Source organism: Podarcis tiliguerta (genome assembly GCF_965153285.1).
Source record: "Podarcis tiliguerta genome assembly, chromosome: 6".
Taxonomy (NCBI): Eukaryota; Metazoa; Chordata; class Lepidosauria; order Squamata; family Lacertidae; genus Podarcis; species Podarcis tiliguerta.
Genome location: NC_139539.1, coordinates 86,440,891 through 86,465,216, shown reverse-complemented (window position 1 = coordinate 86,465,216; position 24,326 = coordinate 86,440,891). Strand labels below are relative to the sequence as shown.

The 24,326-nt window shown below is 45.0% G+C and overlaps 1 protein-coding gene across 1 annotated transcript; it reads left to right on the top strand.

Annotated features, from left to right (window-relative positions):
* Positions 1-1,505: 1,505 nt before the first annotated feature.
* Positions 1,506-23,015, top strand: NTMT2 (N-terminal Xaa-Pro-Lys N-methyltransferase 2). The gene is made up of 4 exons (XM_083445395.1): positions 1,506-1,760; positions 9,900-10,075; positions 16,400-16,649; positions 20,067-23,015. The coding sequence occupies exons 1-4, from the start codon at positions 1,607-1,609 to the stop codon at positions 20,354-20,356; spliced, it is 870 nt and encodes a 289-aa protein (XP_083301521.1). The 5' UTR covers positions 1,506-1,606; the 3' UTR covers positions 20,357-23,015.
* Positions 23,016-24,326: the final 1,311 nt, after the last annotated feature.

Sequence of the window (24,326 nt, the reverse complement as noted above, 5' to 3'; positions counted from 1 at the left end):
ATGACAAAATGATGTGACGTTGCCAGCGTTTTCACAATGTAGCAGTGCAACAGGCAGTTATGCCCATACAGATATTTAGGATGTGGCTGGCATATGTTTGGGACGTGGGTGGCTCCGTAGGTTAAACCACAGAGCCTAGAAGTTGCCGATCAGAAGGTCGGCGGTTCGAATCCCCGCAACGGAATGAGCTCCTGTTGCAAGTAGATAAATAGGTACCGCTCCGTCAGTAAGGTAAACGGCGTTTCCGTGCACTGCTCTGGTTCGCCAGAAGCGGCTTAGTCATGCTGGCCACATGACCCGGAAGCTGTACACCGGCTCCCTCGGCCAATAAAGTGAGATGAGTGCTGCAACCCCAGAGTCGGCCACGACTGGACCTAATGGTCAGGGGCCCCTTTACCTTTACCTTTAGCATTTGCTTATTCATGGCCACTAAATGCCCGTTTGCATTAAAAAAATAAAAAAAGGTCTTGCATCAGCTCAGAATGAATGAAAGTGCAAATTCAGGTTTGATGAACCTCCAGGGGAAAGTTTCATGGATTGCAAGCAGCTACAATCTGAAGAAGTCCTTGTAGTTCTTTTATGCTACAGATACATTGTCGTTAATGTAGCTGACCTCTCACATGCCCTAGTGCAGGGGTCAGCAACCCGCGGCTCCGGAGCCGCATGTGGCTCTTTTACACCTTTGCTGCGGCTCCGGGGCGGATACTAGCGAGGGGAGGAGGCACATTGTGCGCCCCGACACTCCCCACTGTGGCGGGTGCTGTACTGGCTGTGACGTCGCATGGAGGCGGTGCGTGCTTTAGTCACGCACTGTCCCGACGTCACCTTCCCGCCCGCCTGCCTGCTACATTGTAAGGGGCATGTACGCTGGTCACTGCATTGAAAGGGGGCATGTACGCTGGTCACTGCATTGAAAGGGGGCATGTACGCTGGTCACTGCATTGAAGGAGAGTGAAGAACACACACAAAAAAGGTAACTTGTTAATTTAACGTTTATTTCTATGAGGAGGAGTAATTCTGAGGGGTCAAACAAAGAAATAATAAAAAAGTGACAAAAAAGTTATTTTTATAATGACAAGTTTTGCGGCTCCCAGTTTTTTTCTCTTCGGAAACGGGTCCAAGTGGCTCTTTTTGTCTTAAAGGTTGCAGACCCCTGCCCTAGTGCATGATCATGTTGTTTTTGTATGGCTCTGAGCCCTTAGCGGTTGCGGGTGGGTTACAAACCTAAAGTAATGGCCTTTGTATTGGGAAACAGTCCTATGGGGTGCAGGAGAAGCCATGGGACAATGTTTCTGTCCCTTTCAAGAAGAAGCTAACGAGTTTTAAGATGGGAGGTAAAGTGACCTATCTAAGAGCAGATATACTTTTCCCCTGTCTAAGCAATCTGGCTTTTTATCACTTCCCAGCACCTGCTAGTGGAAGAGCATGACACTTCAGGGATTATTCTGAGCAAGTGTCAGGAGACTCAGGCAGGCAGACAGACAGACAGCCACATATAGAATGACAGAGATGGACGTGGTTTAAATGACACCACCGGAGCCCTCTGAGAGAGCAGAGAGGTCCCACTTGGCACCCAGGCAACTTCCTCCAGAAAGTCCTGAATAGCATGGAGTATATGGGGGCCCATTTAGCCTTTAAATCACGCTGGCACAAGACAGATGAGGAACTCTGTCGACACAGCATGTCCTTCATCCTCCACAAGGCAATTCGGAACGATTTTTTCCAGAGTTACCTCTACCTTCTGGAGCGGCTGCCTCTGGGTGAGTAAGCTGAAAAGCAGCAGCAGCGTTGAGTGGCTTGCCAGAGTATGCTTGGCTTCTGAAAAGAAGAGCAGGGTTTCGGACCTCTGGTTGAAATTTTTTCAGAGATGTGAAATTAATCAATTTATTTGCTCTTGAAATACTGATTTGCAGTCATCTTTAAATGTGATAGTCAACTAGCAAAATAAATCTTGGCAGTACATCTCCAAATGTTTAATTATTGCTGAAGGACGTATCTGTGAGCTCCATTAATCAGTGCCACTGACCAGTTGTTAATGGCCTGGTTGCAGATTAAAAATTGATATTGGACTACCCCCAGAATCCATCACCAAGGTTTCACCAGGTTCCCTTTCCCCTGCCTGCCTGCCTGCGTCTGTCTCTTGCATGCCCCTATAGTTGCAGGTTGTGTTAGAAAGGTATGGGTACAGTCTGCTTTAGCTAGTACTATGAGTCAGTGGGTTGGCTCACACATAACACTAAGGGCCCGTCCATGTTTTTCTTTGCCTTGTTATTTCCCCCCAGGAAAGCCAGCAGTTTAGCACTGAATCAGGACAAACAGCAACTGGGTCTTCTGCAGATGGCTGTATGTTCTGATTTAGCACTAAAAAACATTTTTTTCCATGGGAAAGCAGCAAAGGAAAAACTAATCGGAAACAAGTCTAGAAAGCACGGGGCAAGCAGAAGATCGCTCAGACCCATGGTTTCTATGCATGGGACGTGTATGCGAGCCCTAAGTCAAACTCTTGGCTTAGAGCGAATATACCACAAGCCTGCAGGTCCCCAGAGAGGAGATTGCAGTTGCTGAGCTTCTCCAGCCCTTATGGTGCTATGAGCTAAGCCATGGTTTGGCGTCAAATGTCATCGGAATCTGGGCTTGTAGTTTGCCTCCTTCAGACAAACAGAACAAACTTTGGTTACAGCTCATGGCTTGTCTCATGCAAGACAGACCACAGGCCCAGGTTTGGATAAAACACTATGCCAAACCATGACTTAGCTGGCAACAGCGCAGCATCAGAAGAAGCAAAGCCTCTGTTTCCTCCCTGGGGACCTCCTTGCCCACATATTCGTGCTAAACCATGATTTGCCTTAGTGTGTCATATGGACCAGGTCAGTGAGTAACGCCAGGAAGAAATTAGAATTTGCAGAATTGGTGTTAAAGGAGGATAGAACTTTCTTTATGTATGCTACAACAGCAGCAAGAATACTTATTGCGAAGTATTGGAAGACACAAGAATTACCCACTTTGGAAGAATGGCAGATGAAGGTAATGGACTATATGGAATTGGCGGAAATGACTGGCAGAATCCGAGACCAGGGAGAAGAGTCAGTGGAAGAAGATTGGAAGGAATTTAAAGACTATTTACAGAAACATTGCAAAATTAATGAATGCTAGAATGATGATGGATTGAAGTTAAGTGGGTTTTTAGCAGCAATGTTAAGGAATATGTAAAAATGGATTGTTAATGCGTGATAATTTAAAGCTATAAGAGTAAGATGAAATTAAAGAGGGAAAGGATTTGCTGAATTAACCAACTGAATTGGAATACAAGAAGGGGAGGTGTGAGGAGGTCAGAGAAACAAGTAAATGAAAGATAAGTTATGGAAAGACTGGTTTGTTTTTAACTGTCTTTATTTTGTATTTTCTCTTTCTTTTTATTTTATTTTTTTCTATTTTCTCTAATTTTTGTAATATGTTGAAATGTTAATAAATATCTTTAAAAAAAAGAAATTAGAATTTGCAGAGAGTAGTCGTCAGCGTCTCTTCCCACTCGACGATTCTATGATTCTGCTGTGTCTTGCGTTTGAAATTCACTTGTATGCTGCTCGCTTTTAAGATCTGCTAACGTACATTTTTTGAAAGTCCATGGCTAATGCTGATACATATAGAATGATAGAACTGTAGAGTTGGAAGGGACCCCAAAGGTCATCTAGGTGATACAGGAGTCTCAACTAAAGCAAACAAAACAGATGACAGACTCTCCAAGTGTCCCTATTTTCCAGGGACATCCCTGATTTAGAGAAGCCGTCCCGGTTTCCGATTGATCCCATAATGTCCCACTTTTCCTTAGGATGTCCTTATTTTCATGGACAGAATGTTGGAGGCTATGGAGTTATCTAACCCCTGAATTGTCTGAAGGCAATCCTGTATAGGGAAGGATTTATTTACTTATTTTAAAAAAGCTTAATGTTTTATTATGTTTTATATATGTTGGAAGCTGTCCGAGTGGCTGGGCCAACCCAGTGAGATGTGTGGGGCATAAATAGTAAAATTATCGTGGAATGGGATGTCCCTATTTTCATCGGAGAAATGTTGGAGGGTATGAGATGGCCTTCCAGTGTGGTGTAGTGGTTAAGAGTGGTAGTCTCGTAATCTGGGGAACCGGGTTCGCGTCTCCGCTCCTCCACATGCAGCTGCTGGGTGACCTTGGGCCAGTCACACTTCTTTGAAGTCTCTCAGCCCCACTCACCTCACAGAGTGTTTGTTGTGGGGGAGGAAGGGAAAGGAGAATGTTAGCTGCTTTGAGACTCCTGAAGGGGAGTGAAAGGCGGGATATCAAATCCAAACTCCTCCTCTTCTTCTTCTTCTTCTTCTTCTTCTTCTTCTTCCAACTTCTGCTTAAAAACCTTTAAGGAAGGAGAGTCCACAGCCTTCCGAAGGATTCTGTCCCACTGTCAAACAGTTCCTACTGTCAGAAAGTTTTTTTCCTGATGCTTAGTCCTTTCTTGCAATTTGAAACTATTGGCTTGTGTCCTACCCTCCATCGCAGGAGAAAACAAGCTTGCTCCATCTTCCCTGTGGCAACCCTTGAGATACATGGCTATCAGATCTCCTCTCAGTCTCCTCTTTTCCAGGATAAACATACCCAGCTCCCTCAACCATTCCTCATCAGGCTTGGTTTCCAGACCCATTATCATCTTGGTCCTCCTCCTCTGTACACATTCCAGCTTTTCCACACCCTTCTTAAAATGTGGGGCCAAAATTGGACACAGGACTCCCAAGTGTGGTCTGACCAAGGCAGAATAGAGAGGTACTATGACTTCCCTTGACCTGGACTACTGTCTGGATGCATTTGTTGCTGCTACATATAGCAACATTGACTGGGGTCCCGTAGGGTCTGCAGTCAAGACACAAGACACCAGGTTTAAGGTGCTGGTTTTGACCTTTAAAGCCCTTTGTGGCTTAGGGCCCTCGTATTTACAGGACCGCCTCTCCTCTGCCCTGCAGAGGACCTTAAGGTCCATGAATAATCATAGTTTAGAGGTCCCGGGCCCCAAAGGAAGCCAGAATATCCTCCACCAGGGCCAGGGCCTTCTCAGTGATGGCTCCGACCTGGTGGAATGCTCTGTCCCATGAGACTAGGGCCCTTCAGGATTTAACTTCCTTCTGCTGGGCCTTTAAGACAGAGGTATTCCACCTGGCTTTAAATTTGAACTTAGCCTGATCTTTTATTCCCCTTCCTTCCTTCCTTCCCCCTCCCCTTTTTTATGAAGATTACCCGCTCTGGGATCCCACAGCTAATTCTTCCCTGGTCTCCTCGCTGGCCCAAATAGGACTAATTTAGCCAGCTAGCCCTGGTGATAATCTAACGTTTATTGGATGGATTTTCCCCCTAAATTGATTTTTGAATTCTGAATTTATTGTTATTCATGTTTTGTACTGTATTTTATGCAGTTTTTTTGTTGCATCAATTAAGTGTTTTAAATTTGTTGTTAGCCGCCCTGAGCCCGGTTTCCTGAACCGGGAAGGGCGGGGTATAAATAAAAATTTATTATTATTATTTATTATTGTATCGCATTCGGGACCCCTAGTTTGCATGGGCGCACACCACTGTTCTAGTGGTACCTACTACATCCTGTACCTGGCTCTGCAAACAGCATTAAAGTTCCCTTTCCGTACATCAGGGAGAAGGACTAGATGCATTGTCTAGTAAAAATGCTTAAGACATTTGCAGAGCGAACCCCTGTGGTGCAAGATCTTGTGAAGCTAAACACTCAGATGCTTGGTTGCAATAGCTGTCACATACTTCTTAAATATCTGAAGCACAGTCAGCACAGAACTGTCATTCATGCAGCGATCATGAAGCAAGCAAAGGAGAAACTTTGTATACCAAACAATTTTTAACAATGACCACTCCCCGCATAAAATGGGGGGCGCCCTTTGCGTGGACGAGCTCAGCCCCTGGATCTGGAACGGCTCCATCAACACAGGCTTGGCTTCACCTTCCCCCAGGTGGGATACCTGGAGGTCTCTGCCTACCTCAGTCAGTTGTCCAATCCCGCCTGGGGGAAGCGTTGCCAAGGAGACCAGGCCAGGTAGGGGAGGGACTACCTGCCCACACAATAGAGGGAGGATCTTACCTGGGAATCCTCACTTGGCTCCAGACAATTTTTAACAATAACTAGAACATTTTGAATTATGGAGCTGGAGGAGACTCTTGAGAGTCCCATGGACTGCAAGAAGATCAAACCTATCCATTCTGAAGGAAATCAGCCCTGAGTGCTCACTGGAAGGACAGATCGTGAAGCTGAGGCTCCAATACTTTGGCCACCTCATGAGAAGAGAAGACTCCCTGGAAAAGACCCTGATGCTGGGAAAGATGGAGGGCACAAGGAGAAGGGGATGACAGAGGACGAGATGGCTGGACAGTGTTCTCGAAGCTACCAGCATGAGTTTGACTAAGCTGCGGGAGGCAGTGGAAGACAGGAGTGCCTGGCGTGCTGTGGTCCATGGGGTCACAAAGAGTCAGACACGACTAAACAACAACAGAACACCAGATTTGTATTCAGCTGCGATGGAGACTAGGGGTAGTTGTCTCAATTTGAAGGCAGACATGTCACTTCGTGAACGGTGGACAACCTTGTCACTGTTCTCCAAACCCACTTACTTCTTTCTTTTGTTCTGGGATGAGCTTTGAAGCAGGTGCGGGGGGGGGGGAGTGGGTTTTCTGCAGGTTTACAGCATGACTCCTTTTTCATGTCAGCAGAAATCTGCATGTCGTGGGCTAGTATTGGCTGAGGCTTACGATATCGCCAACATCCAGGGAAGTTTTGCAGCCTTAAAAAAAAAAGTTCATTTTTTGTTTGAAAGATAAACATATGTATACAAAATAAATGAGCATGTGTTGCTTTTAAATGCTTTTATAAGATGGTAAAAGGTAAAGGACGGTTAAGTCCATCAAATTGACTATGGGGTTGCGGCGCTCATCTCACTTTCAGGTCAAGGGAGCCAGCGTTTGTCCACAGACAGCTTTCCGGGTCATGTGGACAACATGACTGAACCACTTCTGGTACAACGGAACACCGTGACGGAAACCAAAATGCATGGAAACACGGTTTACATTCCCGCAGCAGTGGTACCTATTTATCTACTTGCACTGGTGTGCTTTCGAACAGCTAGGTTGGCAGGAGCTGGGGCAGAGTAACGGGAGCTCACCCCAAGAGGCTCAGTGGTTTAGACCACAGCGCCACCCGCATCCCTTATGAGATGAACAGCCTATGTGGGAATGTGGGGCATGTCTAGACTTGCCTATCAGAAGCAGGTCAGGTCCAGTAATTGATTATCATGGTATGTTCATGTGTAACATAAGTTGAGATGCTATGTCTATGCCAGGGGTCAGCAAACTTTTTCGGTAGGGGGCCGGTCCACTGTCCCTCAGACCTTGTGGGCAGCCAGACTATATTTTGAAGGGAAAAAATGAACGAATTCCTATGCCCCACAAATAACCCAGAGATGCATTTTAAAGAAAAGGACACATTCTACTTATGTAAAAACACATTGATTCCCAGACCATCCGCAGGCCGGATTGAGAAGGCGATTGGGCCGCATCCGGCCCACGGGCCTTAGGTTGCCTACCCCTGGTCTATGCCATAGGCAAAAATCTGACACAACTGCTTTTACAATGCTCTATCTGCACCCGCAAAGTGGCACGGCAGTGTGATTGCTGTCCATTGCACACCTATCCCACTGTCAATTTCTGTAAACAGGTTTTGCAGCGTTTTTTGGTAGTGCTTACAAACCCGTGAAGCCTGTTCGAGTGGAGGCAAAGGTGGCAGAACATAAATGAGCTGCAATTGTGTCTCTATCATACCACTTCCACAACTTTCTCTCTCGTGCCTTTGAGGGTTTTACAGCTGTGCTGCAGGCTACCGCACCCACTCCACTGGAATGGTACTCAAGATACAGATAAAATATATCAGATGCTATTTCCTTTCCGCAGGTCATATATGGCTATATATGTGTCAAGAGACAGAAAGAGAATCTCCCAGAATTGCACAGCAACCGTTACAGCCCAGTCACCACAACCAGGGGAATCATCTGCCATTGTTTGTTTCCATTTGCAAAATTGTTTGAGGCAGAGGATGCAAAAATAAATCACCAGGGGGTGTAAAAACAACCCCAGGTCTGACCTGTGCTGAGTTCAGCACTCACTTGCAGCATACATCTCTCAGGCATAACATAAATGTGTAATGGATTAAAGGTTTAATAGTATCCGCTCAGCAGTTGTCTTAAGCAGGTGATGACAAGGAGGGCTGGGAACATTGCTTTTGTTGGAAGGAGCAACAGCCCAGGCATGTTGTTTAGATGAAACTTAAGAGCCCTATTCTCACAGTCTGCCTTGCTGTGAATTATTCCCATTACGTTTTCTTGATCCTTGCAAGGGACGTCGTCATTGTTAAACTGTGCAGTCCCACACTTCTGGATTTGCTGTCAGTAGCAAACGTTAAAGAAAATAAAACTATAAATGACCAATTAAGAGTGCAGTTGGCTTTCTCACAATGTATGTGTTAGCAAAATCACTTGACTAATGCAGAGGGAGGCCAGAGTGAAAAGGAATCCTGATAACACTTTACTGAGGAAACTGAACACAAAATAATGCAATTTGAGGGGAAAGGAACAGAGAGGCTTTCTCTTTCTTACTTTAAACCTTGTACAAAGCAGGGAGACATACAACCAAAACACAGAGGGGAAATTCCCTCAAAACAACATAGCCAATCAGGGTACATCCTACCTCAGTGAAGATCAGACCACTCTGCCACTCTACCAAACAACACATCTACCCTTTCCTCTTGGTTAGCTGACTCACCAACAACGAAATTAACCCATACAGTGGTGCCTCGCAAGACGAAATTAATTCGTTCTGCGAGTTTTTTCGTTCTACGAGTTTTTTCGTCTTGCAAAGCACCAATGTGTATTGACGGTTTCCCATAGGAATGCATTGGCGGTTTAAAAAAAAAAAAGGCGCAAGACGTTTCGTCTTGCGAAGCAAGCCCATAGGGAAATCCGTCTTGCGAAGCAACTCAGAAAACGAAAAACCCTTTCTTCTTGCGAGTTTTTCGTCTTCTGAGGCATTCGTCTTGCGGGGCACCACTGTATAACATAACATCACATCACAACACAACACAACACAACACAACACAACACAACACAACACAACACAACAACATAACATAACAACATAACATAACATAACATAACATAACAACAATAAAAAACAACTGCTGTTGCACTTCCAACAATATGTATCACGGCAACTTTTGTTAATGCAGGAGAAAATCCAGAAGATAATGCAATTGTATGTGCAGGCAATGTAGAATGAATTACAAAACAGAAAAGGGCAGCTGCAGTTTCTGCATATGTTATTTGTACAGGGCAAGCATGATGAAAAGGGAGCTGAATGAAAAGGGAGTTTCTGCATCAAGGAGCCCTCTCTATGCACTGAGACTCCTTGTTTGCCCACATTTGAACATCATTTAGCTGTTAATCTCTATTTTCATCAGAGAAATGTTGGAGGGTATGACACCAATGCTTCAAGGAGTGCCTCTCCTCACCTGAACTAACCCATACCTGGAGCCCTGCCCAGGTGGGTGGCTGCAAGATTCTTTTGGTTCTGCAGCCACAACCGCCAGAAAATTGGCAAAGGCACACAAGGACGTCCCAGTCTATCCTTTCCAGATCTGCCTCCCCCCGGCCCCAGCTCTCTGCAACCTGCCGCTTGAGGCAATTGACTCATTGAGGCTAATGGATGGGCCGGCTCTGCTGCCTTCTAACAAGAAGTAATTTTATATATATATTTTTAAAAAATCAGTTTATACAACTGGGAAAGTCCACAAGCAGTTATTGCTTTTGTCTCTTTGCAGTCAAACTTTATGCTCTGACAAGTGAAGTCATCAACGGTGAGATGCAGTTCTACGCCAGAGCCAAACATTTCTACAAAGAGGTGCCGGCATCAGAAGAAGGCATGATGGGGGATTTCATCGAGTTGTCCAACACAGATATTGAGTCCTCCAGGGAATTTCTTAAGAATTTTGTAGGGGTGAGTTGTGTCTGTCTTTGAAGTTCACATCTCTTGTTATAAACCCCTTTGGTTTTATGATGATGCCTCCATTTTGTGCAAGAGAAACATGGTTCTTGTCTTTTTGAGGGGTGTGTGTGTAAACGTCTTTGAGGGAAAATAGCCCACAAATTTGAAACTTGCATTTGGAAGTGCGTTGCTCAAATCCAGTCAGCCCTGGTGAGGAGAATTTGGTCTTAACTGGCTGTATACATGTTTGCTGAGGGTAAGGACAGGAAATCACATTTTTCCAATGACAAGATATTTCAATGACTCCTTGCAAGAAAGCAGTGATGGCTTTTGTACATTTGTTCCGGTCAGCCATGATAATCTGCAACCCTTTATCTCAGAGACTTGAACTGGTTGCACACTTTCCTGGGTAGCAGTTTTATGTTCCTTCAGTGCGTTTCTCATGCCTTCCACCAGGTGTGGCAATGCAATAATATAATTCGGCTGCCCTGAGATGCCTGACTGTCAGTATTTGGTTAATTTTTAAAGAAGGAATAGACCTATAGGAAGGAAAAATAACTTATGGGGAAAAAACACACCACTAAGCCTGGGACTCATTTAAGGAAAAGTTAAACAGACTGGAAAGATGTATCTCAGACAACCAGTTGATTTATTTATGTATTTTATTACAGTTCTCAATTGCCTTTCTGCAAAAAATTAGCCCCCAAAGCAATGTACGAAACCAATAAAAGACATTTAAGCAAACCAAATTTAAAACCAATTAGAAATACACTGCAGAATAGAAATCAATCCATGTTAAATATAAAGGCGATTTTTAAAATGACAACTGAAAACATTCACACAGATGACAGTATCGAAATCCTCCAGTTGTCTGGCAGAGCAGCATGGAAATGTGCCCTCCTCAATGTTGATGGGCTCTCGACTTGCATTAGCCTCAGCCAGGAATGCATAATATGCTCGGCAATATTTGGAGGGCCACACACCACAGTCTCTGCTGTAATTTACTCCCAAAGCAAAAAACAAACCCTATGTAAGTGCCTGGAACTCCTGAAATCTCACACCACTCAGAGACAGGGGTGGCATGTATCAATACAGTGGTACCTCGGGTTACAGATGCTTCAGGTTACAGACTCCGCTAACCCAGAAATAGTACCTCGGGTTAAGAACTTTGCTTCAGGATGAGAACAGAAATCGTGCTCCGGCGGCGCGGCGGCAGCAGGAGGCCCCATTAGCTAAAGTGGTGCTTCAGGTTAAGAACAGTTTCAGGTTAAGAACAGACCTCTGGAACGAATTAAGTACTTAGCCCAAGGTACCACTGTATAAAAAAGTCGCTTGAAAGTAACAAAGCTTTTCTGAGAAGATGTCAAAAGGCCCTAATCTACAATATCAATCAGAAATATCTGAAATAATAATAATAATTTAGTTGTAGAGGTTTGTAACTCCTCAGTGGCGCTGGAGCTAGAACAAGGATTAAGTGTAATAAATTCCACTTCAGGGCTGTTTGGTTATCTTAAACAGCTCTCAAGTGGTACTTAATCCTTTCACTTAGTCACCGTGTTCACTGCGACTTTTAGCAGTGATCAAACTGTTCGTTCAGTGACTTGAAAGCAGTCACATTTATATGGTTGCTTGTACAGCAAAAAAGTTACGAATTTAATCAACCAGAAATTCCAAAGAGCTACTCGTTACGTATTTAGATTTCATTCTCATGCTGTGTTGTCACTTCGTGATGCCGTGGAGCCAAGTCACATCTGGCACCAGCGCATAAGGTTGCACATGCAGCAGAGCCATAAAATATGGATTGCTTTCATGAGTGCAGCCTTCTCACACATAGACTCCAGTTCTTGCTTAAGGTAAGAGCAAGCATAGGAACCAAGTGACCAAGCCAGGAAGCCAATGGTTTTTATTAATCTTGCCACTGCCAGGAATTTGATATGTGACCTTAAGCAAGCCATACACTCAGCTTCAACTCCCCAATCTGTGAGATAGGGGTAATAAGTCACACTGTGCTGGTCCCAGGGGGAGGTTACCGTGGGGCGAGGTCCAGGACCTGAGTCGAGGGTCGGCAGACAGTCCTCCACGGGTGAAGCGGGGTCCAGGGCGAGGAGCAGGGCAAGGACAGGAACTCTCGAGGAACAGGACAGGGTGCTGGCCGAAACAGCTCTTCAACGACGTTGCTCCCACAACCTGGGACTGGGCTGACTCGCCTTTATCTTCTCTGAGGCCAGGGGCGGCCCCGGCCCACAGGAGACCCGCCTCTCCTGGCCTTAAGGTGAGCACTCCTCCTGGGAGAAACCAGTTCCCTCCGCCTCTCTGCCCTGAGCCTCTGCAGCTCAGGAGAGGCTGGAGGGTTACTGGACCCAGGGGGAGACTCGCCTTCCCCTGACAGGGCTGGGAGAGGCGCACCTGTAGGCACTGTGTTTTCAATCACCTCCGGAGCCAGATAGGATTCACCTGGTGCCTGCTCCTGAGGATCCGGCACAGGTGCAGGTGCTTCAGATCCAAGGCCCTGCCCCAGTTCAGCCGGCCCTGGAGGCGGGGACTCCTGTGCAGGCTGGGGTTCCTCCGGTTCAGCCTCTGAATCGGACTCCCAGGCCACCACACACACTTACCTTTAGGGATGGAAGGAAGTGTTGGCCAATTTCTGTTTCTCTGAGTTTCTCATTTTTCCAGTCTTCAGATCAGTTCTCCACATTCTCACATCAGTTTATGGGGTGGGGATGGGGAGAATTCATTAGCATTTTTGCGCAGATTTCTCCAATATACACATTTGTGTGCAATTTTGTCTACTATATACATTTTCACAAAGGAATTTTCCTTAATATGCATGCTTGTATGTTATTTTAACCAACACACTTTGCTCTAGCGTGTGCATTTTTTGTTTTACACATTGCTTGGCCAGAGAACTGCACTACAAAGATTCAGAGAATTGCAAATATTGAAGGACGGTTGTGTTTTGGCCCACTCGTTGTTTCAGAAAGGGCAAAGTAGGTAGATTTGCCTTTAAATGAGAACTAAATCAAATTTCTCCTCCATTCCTCACCTACACTGCAGCGATGTTTACAAAAAGATAACATACTTGAAGAACTTTGTGAATTAGAATGTGACAACAAAGGTCCTTATAGTTAAAGCTATGGTTTTCCCAGTAGTGATGTATGGAAGTGAGAGCTGGACCATAAAGAAGACTGATAGCTGAAGAATTGATGCTTTTGAATTATGGCGCTGGAGGAGATGCTTGAGAGTCCCATGGACTGCAAGAGGATCAAACCTACCCATTCTTAAGGAAATCAGCCCTGAGTGCTCACCAGAGGGACAGATCCTGAAGCTGAGACTCCAATACTTTGGCCACCTCATGAGAAGAGAAGACTCCCTGGAAAAGACCCTGATGTTGGGAAAGATGGAGGGCACAAGGAGAAGGGGACAACAGAGGATGAGATGGTTGGATAGTGTTCTCGAAGCTGCCAGCATAAGATTGACTAAACTGTGGGAGGCAGTGGAAGACAGGAGTGCCTGGCGTGCTCTGGTCCATGGGGTCACGAAGAGTCGGGCACGACTAAACTACTAAACAACAACAACATATAAATACACAATATAATTACCACGATTCTCTGTTAGAGAAGGGAGGGTGCTCAGTTCAGACTGCCCCTCCTTTCCTGTGTACAACCTACATGCCAGGTTTGTATGTGAGTTTAGCTCTAAGTTTTAATAAAGTTCTGTCTCCAAAACTGCCAGCAGTTTCTCTTTGAAACCTGTGACATAAAGCATGGGTGCAATCTATGGATGGTCTCTCACACAGTAACATGAACCATAAGCACCAGGAATGAGTTAAGTCTTAATTCATTATTGGCATTGGTGTTGTGTGTATTTTTGGAGCTTGGCATAAGGTTCAAGGAGAATATGACTGAGAGCTTACCCTACATGAATGGGGACCAAGGAAGTGCAAACTTCTGGTGAAGATTTCATGGCTGAAATAGGTGGCTACAAATCTATGATTCTATGAATTTAAAACAACAACGGCAACTGGTGCTTCTGCCCTGCCTTAAATCCCTTCCCAGTTTCCCAGAGTCTCAACTCTATACTGCTTATCATAAATGTAAATGAAAAAATGTAAGTGAAAGCTGAACTCCCATTCCCAACACTGTCTATTCAGTGCGTGTGCTTAAGTGTAAATTAAAATGACTCCACGTGCTCTGTTATTCAGATGGATTTGCATGCCTATTCAGTTGCATTCATAACACCTGAAATTTCTTGTGTCTCTGAAATTCATCATAGGATGTTTTATACAAAATGCTCTGCATTGTGAATATAATTGGAAGTGTGGAACCATGTGGGAATAGGCAAAATCAGAGTTTTAAAAAATGCCTCCCTCTCGCAGCATAGACTCCTTGAAAGTTGCTGAGGGTCTTTGTAGCCGTAGCCATTGTCATGTGATAGATGCCCAGTGAGTTTTGACTGGTTTTTACAAATTGCTTTCCATTTGTTCATATGGTGTTTTATCGTACTGCAACAACTTGAATTTGGTAGAATTCACACCGAATGATGCCCGCTGCTGTGCTTGCAGCACAGAACAGCCAAGGAGGTCTGTGTGTATTCTCCATAAGTCTGTGCATGCAAAGTGCGTACACCCACTTTCGGCTGGGGTGCAGCTCTTAGATTTAACAGGTTAGCAACCCCTGAGTTAGAGACTTTGTGTACTTCTAAAATGGGATCTTGTCCTAAAGGTGATAGTAGACATTCAATACAGCCGGTCGTTTCGACAATTGCTGCCTCTGGCATGAAAACCACCTGTTATACCTAGAAGTTTGAAACCATGCCCAAAAATTGCAAGTAGATAAATAGGTACCGCTCTGGCAGGAAGGTAAACAGAGTTTCCGTGCGCTGCTCTGGTTTCACCAGAAGTGGCTTAGTCATACTGGCCACATGACCTGGAAAAACTGTCTGCAGACAAACGCCGGCTCCCTTGGCCTGTAAAGCGAGATGAGCGCCGAAACCCCAGAGTCGTCTGCAACTGGACTTAACTGTCAGGGGTCCTTTACCTTTTTTTATACCTGCTTGAGGGTTTGACATCTGCTCCCATGACATCTGTGCGAGAACAAAGGACTCTTCTCCTTCTAAAAAAAGGAAATTAAATTGTGTTGCCTGCTTACGTTGAGGACAGCACCATCGGCAGAGCAAAGTGGGAAGGGGCAGAATGAGCTCGTTCTACAATTACTCTTTGCAACCAGGGATATTTATAGCTATGACACTGTCTGTTTGCCCCTGGTTTGACCTTAATAATCTGCTGAATTAAACACTGAAGCACAGCCCAAGTAGAAATGGCATATGGGCACCTGACATGATTTACAACTATTAGTAATGTTAGAGGGAAACTATTTAGAGCCAAACTCTGCCCTACGATAGCTCCTATATATGTGGCGCCAATGGTTTGGAGGGGACTTTAACTTCATCGCTCCTGGGGTATCGCGGAGCAACAGGGAAGTCATTTCCATGTGAATCTGTTGTTATTCTATATATCCCCACGGGGGGGGGGGGGGCAGCTATAGGGGGCAGAAAGGGTTTCAGCCCCCTTGAATAAGGCATGGGGAAAGTATATAATGTACTGCAAACAATTACACACATTAGTGGGATTGGCAGAAACCTTGTAGTAAAAAAACTGAATTACGGATTGATTAAGGCTTTATAATAATTGGAATTTTTGAGAAGAAGCAGAGGGAAAATAATAACATACGAATCCATAAAAGGTGGGGGGAGGGAAGTCAAAGGGGATATCTCATGGTAGGCAAACTAAGGCCCGGGGGCCGGATTCGGCCCAATCGCCTTCTAAATCTGGCCCAATCACCTTCTAAATCCGGCCTGTGGACGGTCCTGGAATCAGCGTGTTTTTACATGAGTAGAATGTGTGCTTTTATTTAGAATGCATCTCTGGGTTATTTGTGGGGCATAGGAATGTGTTCATTTTAAAAAATAATAATAATCAAAATATAGTCCGGCCCCCAACAAAGTCTGAGGGACAGTGGACCGGCCCCCTGCTGAAAAAGTTTGCTGACCCCGGGATAAGTTGTTTGTATTCTGTTTCTTTTTGTCTTTTGTTTTTTGCTTTTCGGTTATTGTTTGTAAAATAGAAAACGCAAAAGCAATTTATTTGTTTATTTTTTTAAAAAGGAAAGGGTTTTGTATCTGGTGTGAATGTTTGGGCAATCCACTGTTCCTCTTCCTTGCCTCTTTCAGCAATAACAGAAGGACAATACTGGCTTTGCAAGATATCCGTGAGGTTTACTGAGGTAATGAATGTGAGAGGCCAGAGCACTCAAGTGCTGTTTTTCATGCTCTCCGCAGGGGCCTGGCAAAGCGGGCACTGACTTCGCTCTTGACTGCGGCTCAGGAATAGGGAGGGTGAGCAAACATGTCCTCCTTCCCTTATTCAAGCACGTGGAGCTGGTGGACATGATGGATGTATTTCTGACAGAAGCTCAGAACTACTTGCATGGCCAGGGAGAAAAAGTCGACATGTACTATTGCTGCAGCCTCCAGGAATTCACACCAACGCCTAGGAAATACGACGTCATCTGGATCCAGTGGGTTTCAGGTCAGTTCTGCCATTTGGTCAACCATGTAAAAACAAGTGAGCAAGAGAAGCTATGGGAAGGGCACATAACTGGTCATCTTTGCGAGTGACACAGGATATGCAGCAGCCAGGGGCTCTTCCTGTACCTAGAAAGCATGGGTCAAAGTGGTTTTCTGCTTGTCTCATATGCTTTCTAAGCATGGGTAGGAGCACTTTTGTCTCTGCTTTCCCCCTGAAAACATGCTCTTTAGTGCTGAATTGGAACAAATGGCAATCCACCACCATTTGTTCTGATTCAGCACTACTACTACTACTACTACTAAATAATGATGATGATAATAATTTATTTCTACCCTACTCTGGATGGCTTACAACAAAAGATTAAAAATACATTAAAATATCCGTCATTAAAAACGTCCCTAAACAGGGCTGCCTTCAGATGTCTTCTAAATGTCATATAGTTGTTTATTTCTTTGACATCTGATGGGAGGGCATTCCACAGGGCGGGCGCCACTACCGAGAAGGCCCTGTGCCTGGTTCCTTGTAACTTCGCTCCTCGCACTGAGGGAACCACCAGAAGGCCCTCGGAGCTGGACCTCAGTGTCCGGGCAGAACGATGGGGGTGGAGACGCTCCTTCAGGTATCCTGAGCTGAGGCTCTTTAGGGCTTTAAAGGTCAGCACCAACACTTTGAATTGTGCTCGGAAATGTACTGGGAGCCAATATAGGTCTTTCAAGACCGGTGTTATATGGTCTCGGCGGCTGCCCCCAGTCACCAGTCTAGCTGCCACATTCTGGATTAGTTGTAGTTTCCAAATCACCTTCAAAGGTAGCCCCACGTAGAGCGCATTGCAGTAGTCCAAGCGGGAGATAACTAGGCCATGCACCACTCTGGCGAGACAGTCTGCGGGCAGGTAGGGTCTCAACCGGTGTACCAGATGGAGCTGGTAGATAGCTGCCCTGGACACAGAATTGACCTGCGCCTCCATGGACAGCTGTGGGTCCAAAATGACTCCCAGGCTGTGCACCTACTCCTTCAGGGGTACAGTTGCCCCATTCAAGACCAGGGAGTCCCCCACACCCGCCCGCCCCCTGTTCCCCAAGAATAGTACTTCTGTCTTGTCAAGATTCAACCTCAATCTGTTAGCTGCCATCCATCCTCCAACCGCCTCCAGGCACTCACACAGGACCTTCACCGCCTTCACTTCATGCCGTCGAGACTACATAACACCGGTCTTGAAAGACCTACATTGGCTCCCAGTATGTTTGCGAGCACAATTCAAACTGTGGGTGTTGACCTTTAAAGCCCTAAACAGCCTCGGCCCAGTAAACCTGAAGGAGCGTCTCCACCCCCATCATTCTGCCCAGACATTGAGGTCCAGCTCCGAGGGCCTTCTGGCAGTTCCCTCATTGCAAGACGCAAAGCTACAGGGAACCAGGTGGTGGGCCTTCTCGGTAGTGGCGCCTGCCCTGTGGAACGCCCTCCCATCAGATGTCAAAGAGATAAACAACTACCTAACATTTAGAAGACATCTGAAGGCAGCCCGGTTCAGGGAAGTTTTTAATGTGTGACATTCTAATGTACAGTGGTACCCCGCAAGACGAATGCCTCGCAAGACGGAAAACCCGCTAGACGAAAGGGTTTTCCGTTTTTCGATGTGCTTCGCAGGACGAATTTCCCTATGGGCTTGCTTCGCAAGACGAAAATGTCTTGCGAGTCTTGAGATTTTTCCCCGCTCCCCACCCCCTTTTTATAAGCCGCTAAATCGCTAATAGCCTTTTAGCAGCTAATCCGCTAATCCCTTAAGCCTTTAATAGCCGCTAATAGCCGCTAATAGCCGCTAAACCGCTAATAGCGCTAATCCGCTAAGCTGCTAATAGGGTTGATTCGCAAGACGAAAAAACCGCTAGATGAAGAGACTCGCGGAACAAATTTATTTCATCTTGCGAGGCACCACTGTATTTTTAATCTTTGTTGGAAGCCGCCCAGAGTGGCTGGGGAAACACAGCCAGATGGGCAGGGTACAAATACTAAATTATTATTACTATTACTATTACTATTACTATTACTATTATTCACTGGTTCTGATTTAAAAGAGAGGAAGGGCAGGTTTCACTGGACAAGCAGTGGTGCAAACTTAGGTGTGAATAAGCCCTAGGCATCAGTGGACCAAATGTCCTCAGGCTACCTCTCTCCATCTTTCCTCATACCTTGTACAGACCATGGCCACACACTGCATCACAGGCTGCAGGTATAGAACCAAGGCCTAATGAACAAGAGTTTATATCTAGAAGATCCAACTCAGTGCACTTGGTATAAGGCACCTTCCCATTTTCCTACCAAAACTCCCTGTGTAGTCAGTGCTTACAGCACAGGGATGTGGTCCAATACTGCCCTCCACGTTTCTCTATCTGGGTCACACCCCTTGACAACCCTTTTCTGGACCCACCTCCAATGTATTTGTCTCCTTGGAATGCATCCTTGAACTGCAAAGCAGTCTTTTGCATGAGGACAGCCTTGCTTTTTCTCTCCAATTCCTCTGGAGAGCAACAGAATGCCGTCAAGACCCATTCTTCCAAAGGGGACTTGCTCTATGAGCGTTCAAAATATGTAGTGGCAAGGAACGCTGCAAACCAGCTGCTTAGAATGTGAGTCACTGGATATCCTATTTTAGAAGTTTTTAAATGAAAAATGGGGACAACAACGACGACAACAACAGAATAGTTGCAAACCTTGCATCACCTCATAATTTCTTAGTCCCATTCCATCTGAGATCTGGGGTGGACCAGAATTTACATGTCCATGCGTCCCTAACCAAAATGTGCCACAGTGAAGCAGTTGTGGAGTTTGCAGAATATTAAGTATAGTTATTTGTTAGACATTCCTGGATGATGCTAAGCAAGGAGTTTTTCCCCCCAATCTACTCCTCTGATAACTAGCTTGCCCCCTGCTCTCTCTTTTCTTTTTTTATTTCAGAAATCAGAGATGTAAGGCAGTGCTCCCCCCAAAAAAATAATTATCGGTACTTTGCCCCTATTCTATGCCTTGGGGCAATATTGTACAAAATTTGCAATAATAAATATTGCATCTACACCTTAAAGAACTTACCGTATTTTTCGCTCTATAAGACGCACCAGACAACAAGACGCACCTAGTTTTTGGAGGAGGAAAACAAGTAAAAAAATATTCTGCATCTCGGAAGCCAGAACAGCAAGAGGGATCGCTGTGCAGTGAAAGCAGCAATCCCTCTTGCTGTTCTGGCTTCTGGGATAGCTGCACAGCCTGCATTCGCTCCATAAGACGCACACACATTTCCCCTTACTTTTTAGGAGGGAAAAAGTGAGTCTTATAGAGCAAAAAATACAGTAATACTGTTGGAAGGCTGAAGCCACCGTTCCAACGAAAAGTATAGCCCTGTTCTGTTTTGACCTCCTGCAGGAAACCTGACAGATAAGGATTTACTGGGGTTTTTCATTCGCTGCCAGGATGGTTTGAAGGAGAACGGCATTATTATTCTCAAGGACAACGTGGCACGGGAGGGCTGCGTCCTCGATCCGTTGGACAGCAGTGTCATCCGAGACCTGAACATCCTCAGCAGTCTTATTGAAAAGAGCGGCCTCACCATCGTGAGACGGGAAAAGCAAGAGGGCTTCCCTGAGCAGTGTGTACCAGTCTGGATGATAGCCATGCAGAAGAATCCTATCCCTATGAGAAATGGGATGTTGTAAGGGCCATTGACATAGGGCTGGAGTTCAGGGCAACAAAGTGGGGGGAATTAGTGTTTCCAGACTGGATTTCTCATTGTAAAACAGCAGCGGCACTCCCATGTTTCTCCTCTGCAGTTTCCTTGGTTTTCAGAGCTCAGAAGAATGGTTGTCATTCTTTTTATTGCAATGAGTGTAGAGGACCCATCAAACAGCTGTCCTATGCAGTGTGATAATGGCTGGAATAGCATCTACTCTAGCCATTTCCTTCTCTGTCACTTGCCTTTCTTAGAATCAACTCTTATCACGTTAACCCTTCTCTTTGAGAGCCAGTGTGGTGTAGTGGTTAAGAGCGGTGGACTCGTAATCTGGTGAACTGGGTTCGCTTCCCCGCTCCTCCACATGCAGCTGCTGGGTGACCTTGGGCCAGTCACACTTCTCTGAAGTCTCTCAGCCCCACTCACCTCACAGAGTGTTTGTTGTGGGGGAGGAAGGGAAAGGAGAATGTTAGCCGCTTTGAGACTCCTTCGGGTAGTGATAAAGCGGGATATCAAATCCAAACTCTTCTTCTTCTTCTTTCTAAACAGCATTGCCGACACCCCACTCAGGTGTGTACAGTAACACAGAAACGTGACTTGAAGCATGGCAGGGGAAACAATCTCGCTGAGTTTTAAGCTGCTGGTGTGTACATGTGATTGTGACTGGAAGTGTACAGATCATGTTTCCTGAAATATCTCATTGTGGCCAAGGCAGAGTTACATGGAGCTTTGTGATGACTTCCTTTTGGGTTTTTGTTTGAGTTTTAATCTCAACCAGCTTGGGCAGTCTTCACGTCTGAGCAGAAGAAGGAGAGGTTACTTAATAAGTTACTTAATCTGTTCCCCTTTGGTTGTTTTCAGCTCTAACTGCCCCCTTTAAACTGCTTTTTTTCCCTGAAAGAAAAAATGTACAGCTATTTTTGTTGGTTTGTTTTGTTCTTCTTCACACGCTGCTCTGTTCCTAACTTACGGTTGTTCCTTGCTCCTTTCTGTTGGGCATTATCTAGAATAGTATTCAAGGTATTCATTCTGTGGTGTTTCCACAAAGTTTGAGATTCGGGGGGGCATGAGTAACTCAAATGCCAGTGGCAATTCTCGCTTGAAAACCTGGATGCATGCAACTGGGAGTTCGTAGTTTCTTATCACCTCAGACAAATTCTCTCCACCACATAATGATCCTAAGCTTGTTCATAGATGTGCAGTTGTTCCGCCATGGTTGCTGCTGCTAGCCACCCCCAACAAGAACACACAGAGACTTCTCAAGTTTCAGATTCCTGTAAGCGCCTGTTTCCGGCAATAAGTCCTCAGTTGGTTTTTAGCTCATTGAAATGGTAAAATACCGGTGTTCTCTGAAGCTTTTGCCATAGCAAAACCTCTTCCCTGTACAGCGTTTTAAATGCAATGCATTCAAACACAGCATTTTATGCGCATTTAGCTTGAAACTTTAAACAACCCACAGAAGAAATAGAAGCAGAATATGTGGAATGAAAATGTTTTAGATTATCTCCCTCTGGCTTTGATACAATGGTCCATATGCTACATATTCAGGAAGATTCAGTCAAATGACTACAAGGTTATCTGACAATAGATGAGGAATTTAGTTATTTCTTTGACGATGACAATTAAAATATTCCGTTTTGGTTGCATGCCTTAGCCAAACTATGGTAGTATAGGCGTACCCAAGCACTTGTAGGAGTCTAGGCATTAAGAGTAGGTTTATTTATTTTTATTTATTCATTGAATTTATACCACACCATTCCTCCCCAATGAGTCTGTGGTAGCCGGGGAGGCAAAACCTCCCCATCTTTCTCTAGTTTTGTATAAATGGAAGCAGGTGGTTGGAGTCAGGTTACCAGACGTCCCCAGATTTACAAATCAGTCCCCTGACAAAATCCATCCCCTTCAACTCAAGTTGAAAAGTGTCCCCGGATTCACTGAAAAAAAATCTGGTAACTTTAGGCTGGAGCCACTTTTAAAGCTAAAATTTATTTCATTATTCCATGTTATCACATTATTTCACCAAAGACCCTGGGGTAATTCACTCCCTTTTATTCTCACAATAGTCCCATGAGGTGGGTTGAACCCAAGATACAGTAACTCGCTAAGATCATACAGCAAAATGTATGGCTGTGGGCAGAATAAAAGTAGAGATCTTTTGCCCACATCTTTAGTACAGCAATGAAAGTAGCTCTAGTTTGTCAATAACTGATTTATTGAGCATTCATCCAGATTTTCTTGAGGGTGTTTATATGTCTTCCTGTTAATCGTTCATCCATTCCTCCATCCCAAACTTTTCAATGCATTTCCCCATCACTACAAAAAAAAAGTTTCCTATGTTGATTTATTGTGCTAGAGTGCTTTAAAAAGGTAAAGGTAAAGGACCCCCGACAGTTAAGTCCAGTCGTGGCCGACTCTGGGGTTGCTGTGCTCATCTCGCTTTATTGGCCGAGGGAGCCGGCGTACAGCTTCCGGGTCATGTGGCCAGCATGACTAAGCCGCTTCTGGTGAACCAGAGCAGTGCACGGAAACGCTGTTTACCTTCCCGCCGGAGTGGTACATATTTATCTACTTGCAATTTTGACGTGCTTTCGAACTGCTAGGTTGGCAGGAGCAGGGACTGAGCAACGGGAGGTCACCCCGCCGCAGGGATTCCAACTACTGACCTTCCAATAAGCAAGCCCTAGGCTCTGTGATTTAGACCACAGAGCCACAGCTGCTTTAACCCACCTCAAATGTGGAAATCTAAAGTATGCATCTGAATCCCTCCAGCAAAACATGGCATTTTGGAGGTGTCATGAGAAATCCTCATGACATGTGAAATGTCAGGTCAGAGGGGAAGGGAGAATTCCAACAGGGGCCTGTTGTGTTACTGTCAGAAAAATTAATAAACAGATTCTTACACCTTACGTTTTGCTGACAAAATTTGGCACCTCAGTAGTCTGAGTGGGAGATAATGGACTGGGCCTCATGGGCCAAACCTGTCTGCTGTCTGAGCTGGCTGTAGCAAATTGTATGTAACTCATGTTGCTCCTTGGCACACAGAAATGAAGCCAAATTAATGGCCTTCAATGTGACTATAGCAACAATGTATGTAAAGTATCCATGGGAATAATTAGCTATTTGTACTGGACACACAAATTGGGCACAACCAGAGTCTCACATTTAATGTAATAAAGCCATCTACGATATGTGTATCCTGACTAGTGTTACCATCATCATGATTTTCTGTTTCCTTTATAAAGCATCTCCTGTTGCTCTGTCAGATAATGGTCAAATGCGTTTAACTGTTATGTGTGATTAAAACCAGTTGTGTTGATTCCCTCCTTTTCTTTTCTTCCTTTGATGATTGTGTGATAAACTCAAGAAAAGGCTACTGCAGTTATTTGCAAACCTTCCCTTCTTCCTTTGGAAGGTCATCATAACCCTGGTAAATAAATAGAAAATCTGGTTGAAGCAATTCTTTTCATCTAGGGAAAAACAGTATCATCACAGCATAAAAACCGTGTTGATGGGCTAGACATAAGTTCTAGCTTTTTCCAGGTGTCTCTTTCAGAGCTCAAATCACCTGCAAACTGCTTCCATCTTTACAGACCCAATCCTGACACATATGAAAGCTGCTGAAACTGAGTAACCGTTTACATCCATCATTGGACAGAGAAGAGCTGAGGCGCTTGGCAAAGATTTACGTTGATCTCCTTAACCTTGAGAACATAGGATTTGATACTGTGTGACAGCATATCCACATTTCATGAGATAATTATTGGGGTGGGGGTGGGGAGAGAATTGTATAGTCAAATTGCACCTCCAGAGCAAAGTCCCCTTTGAATTGATGGAGGGGTTGATGGAGTTGCTCTCCGGAGGAATTGCCCAAGGACTATTCATTGAGGACAATTTACATGCCACCAATAATACATCAATGCACATAGATCATGATCACAAATTGCTGGTGGACTGCA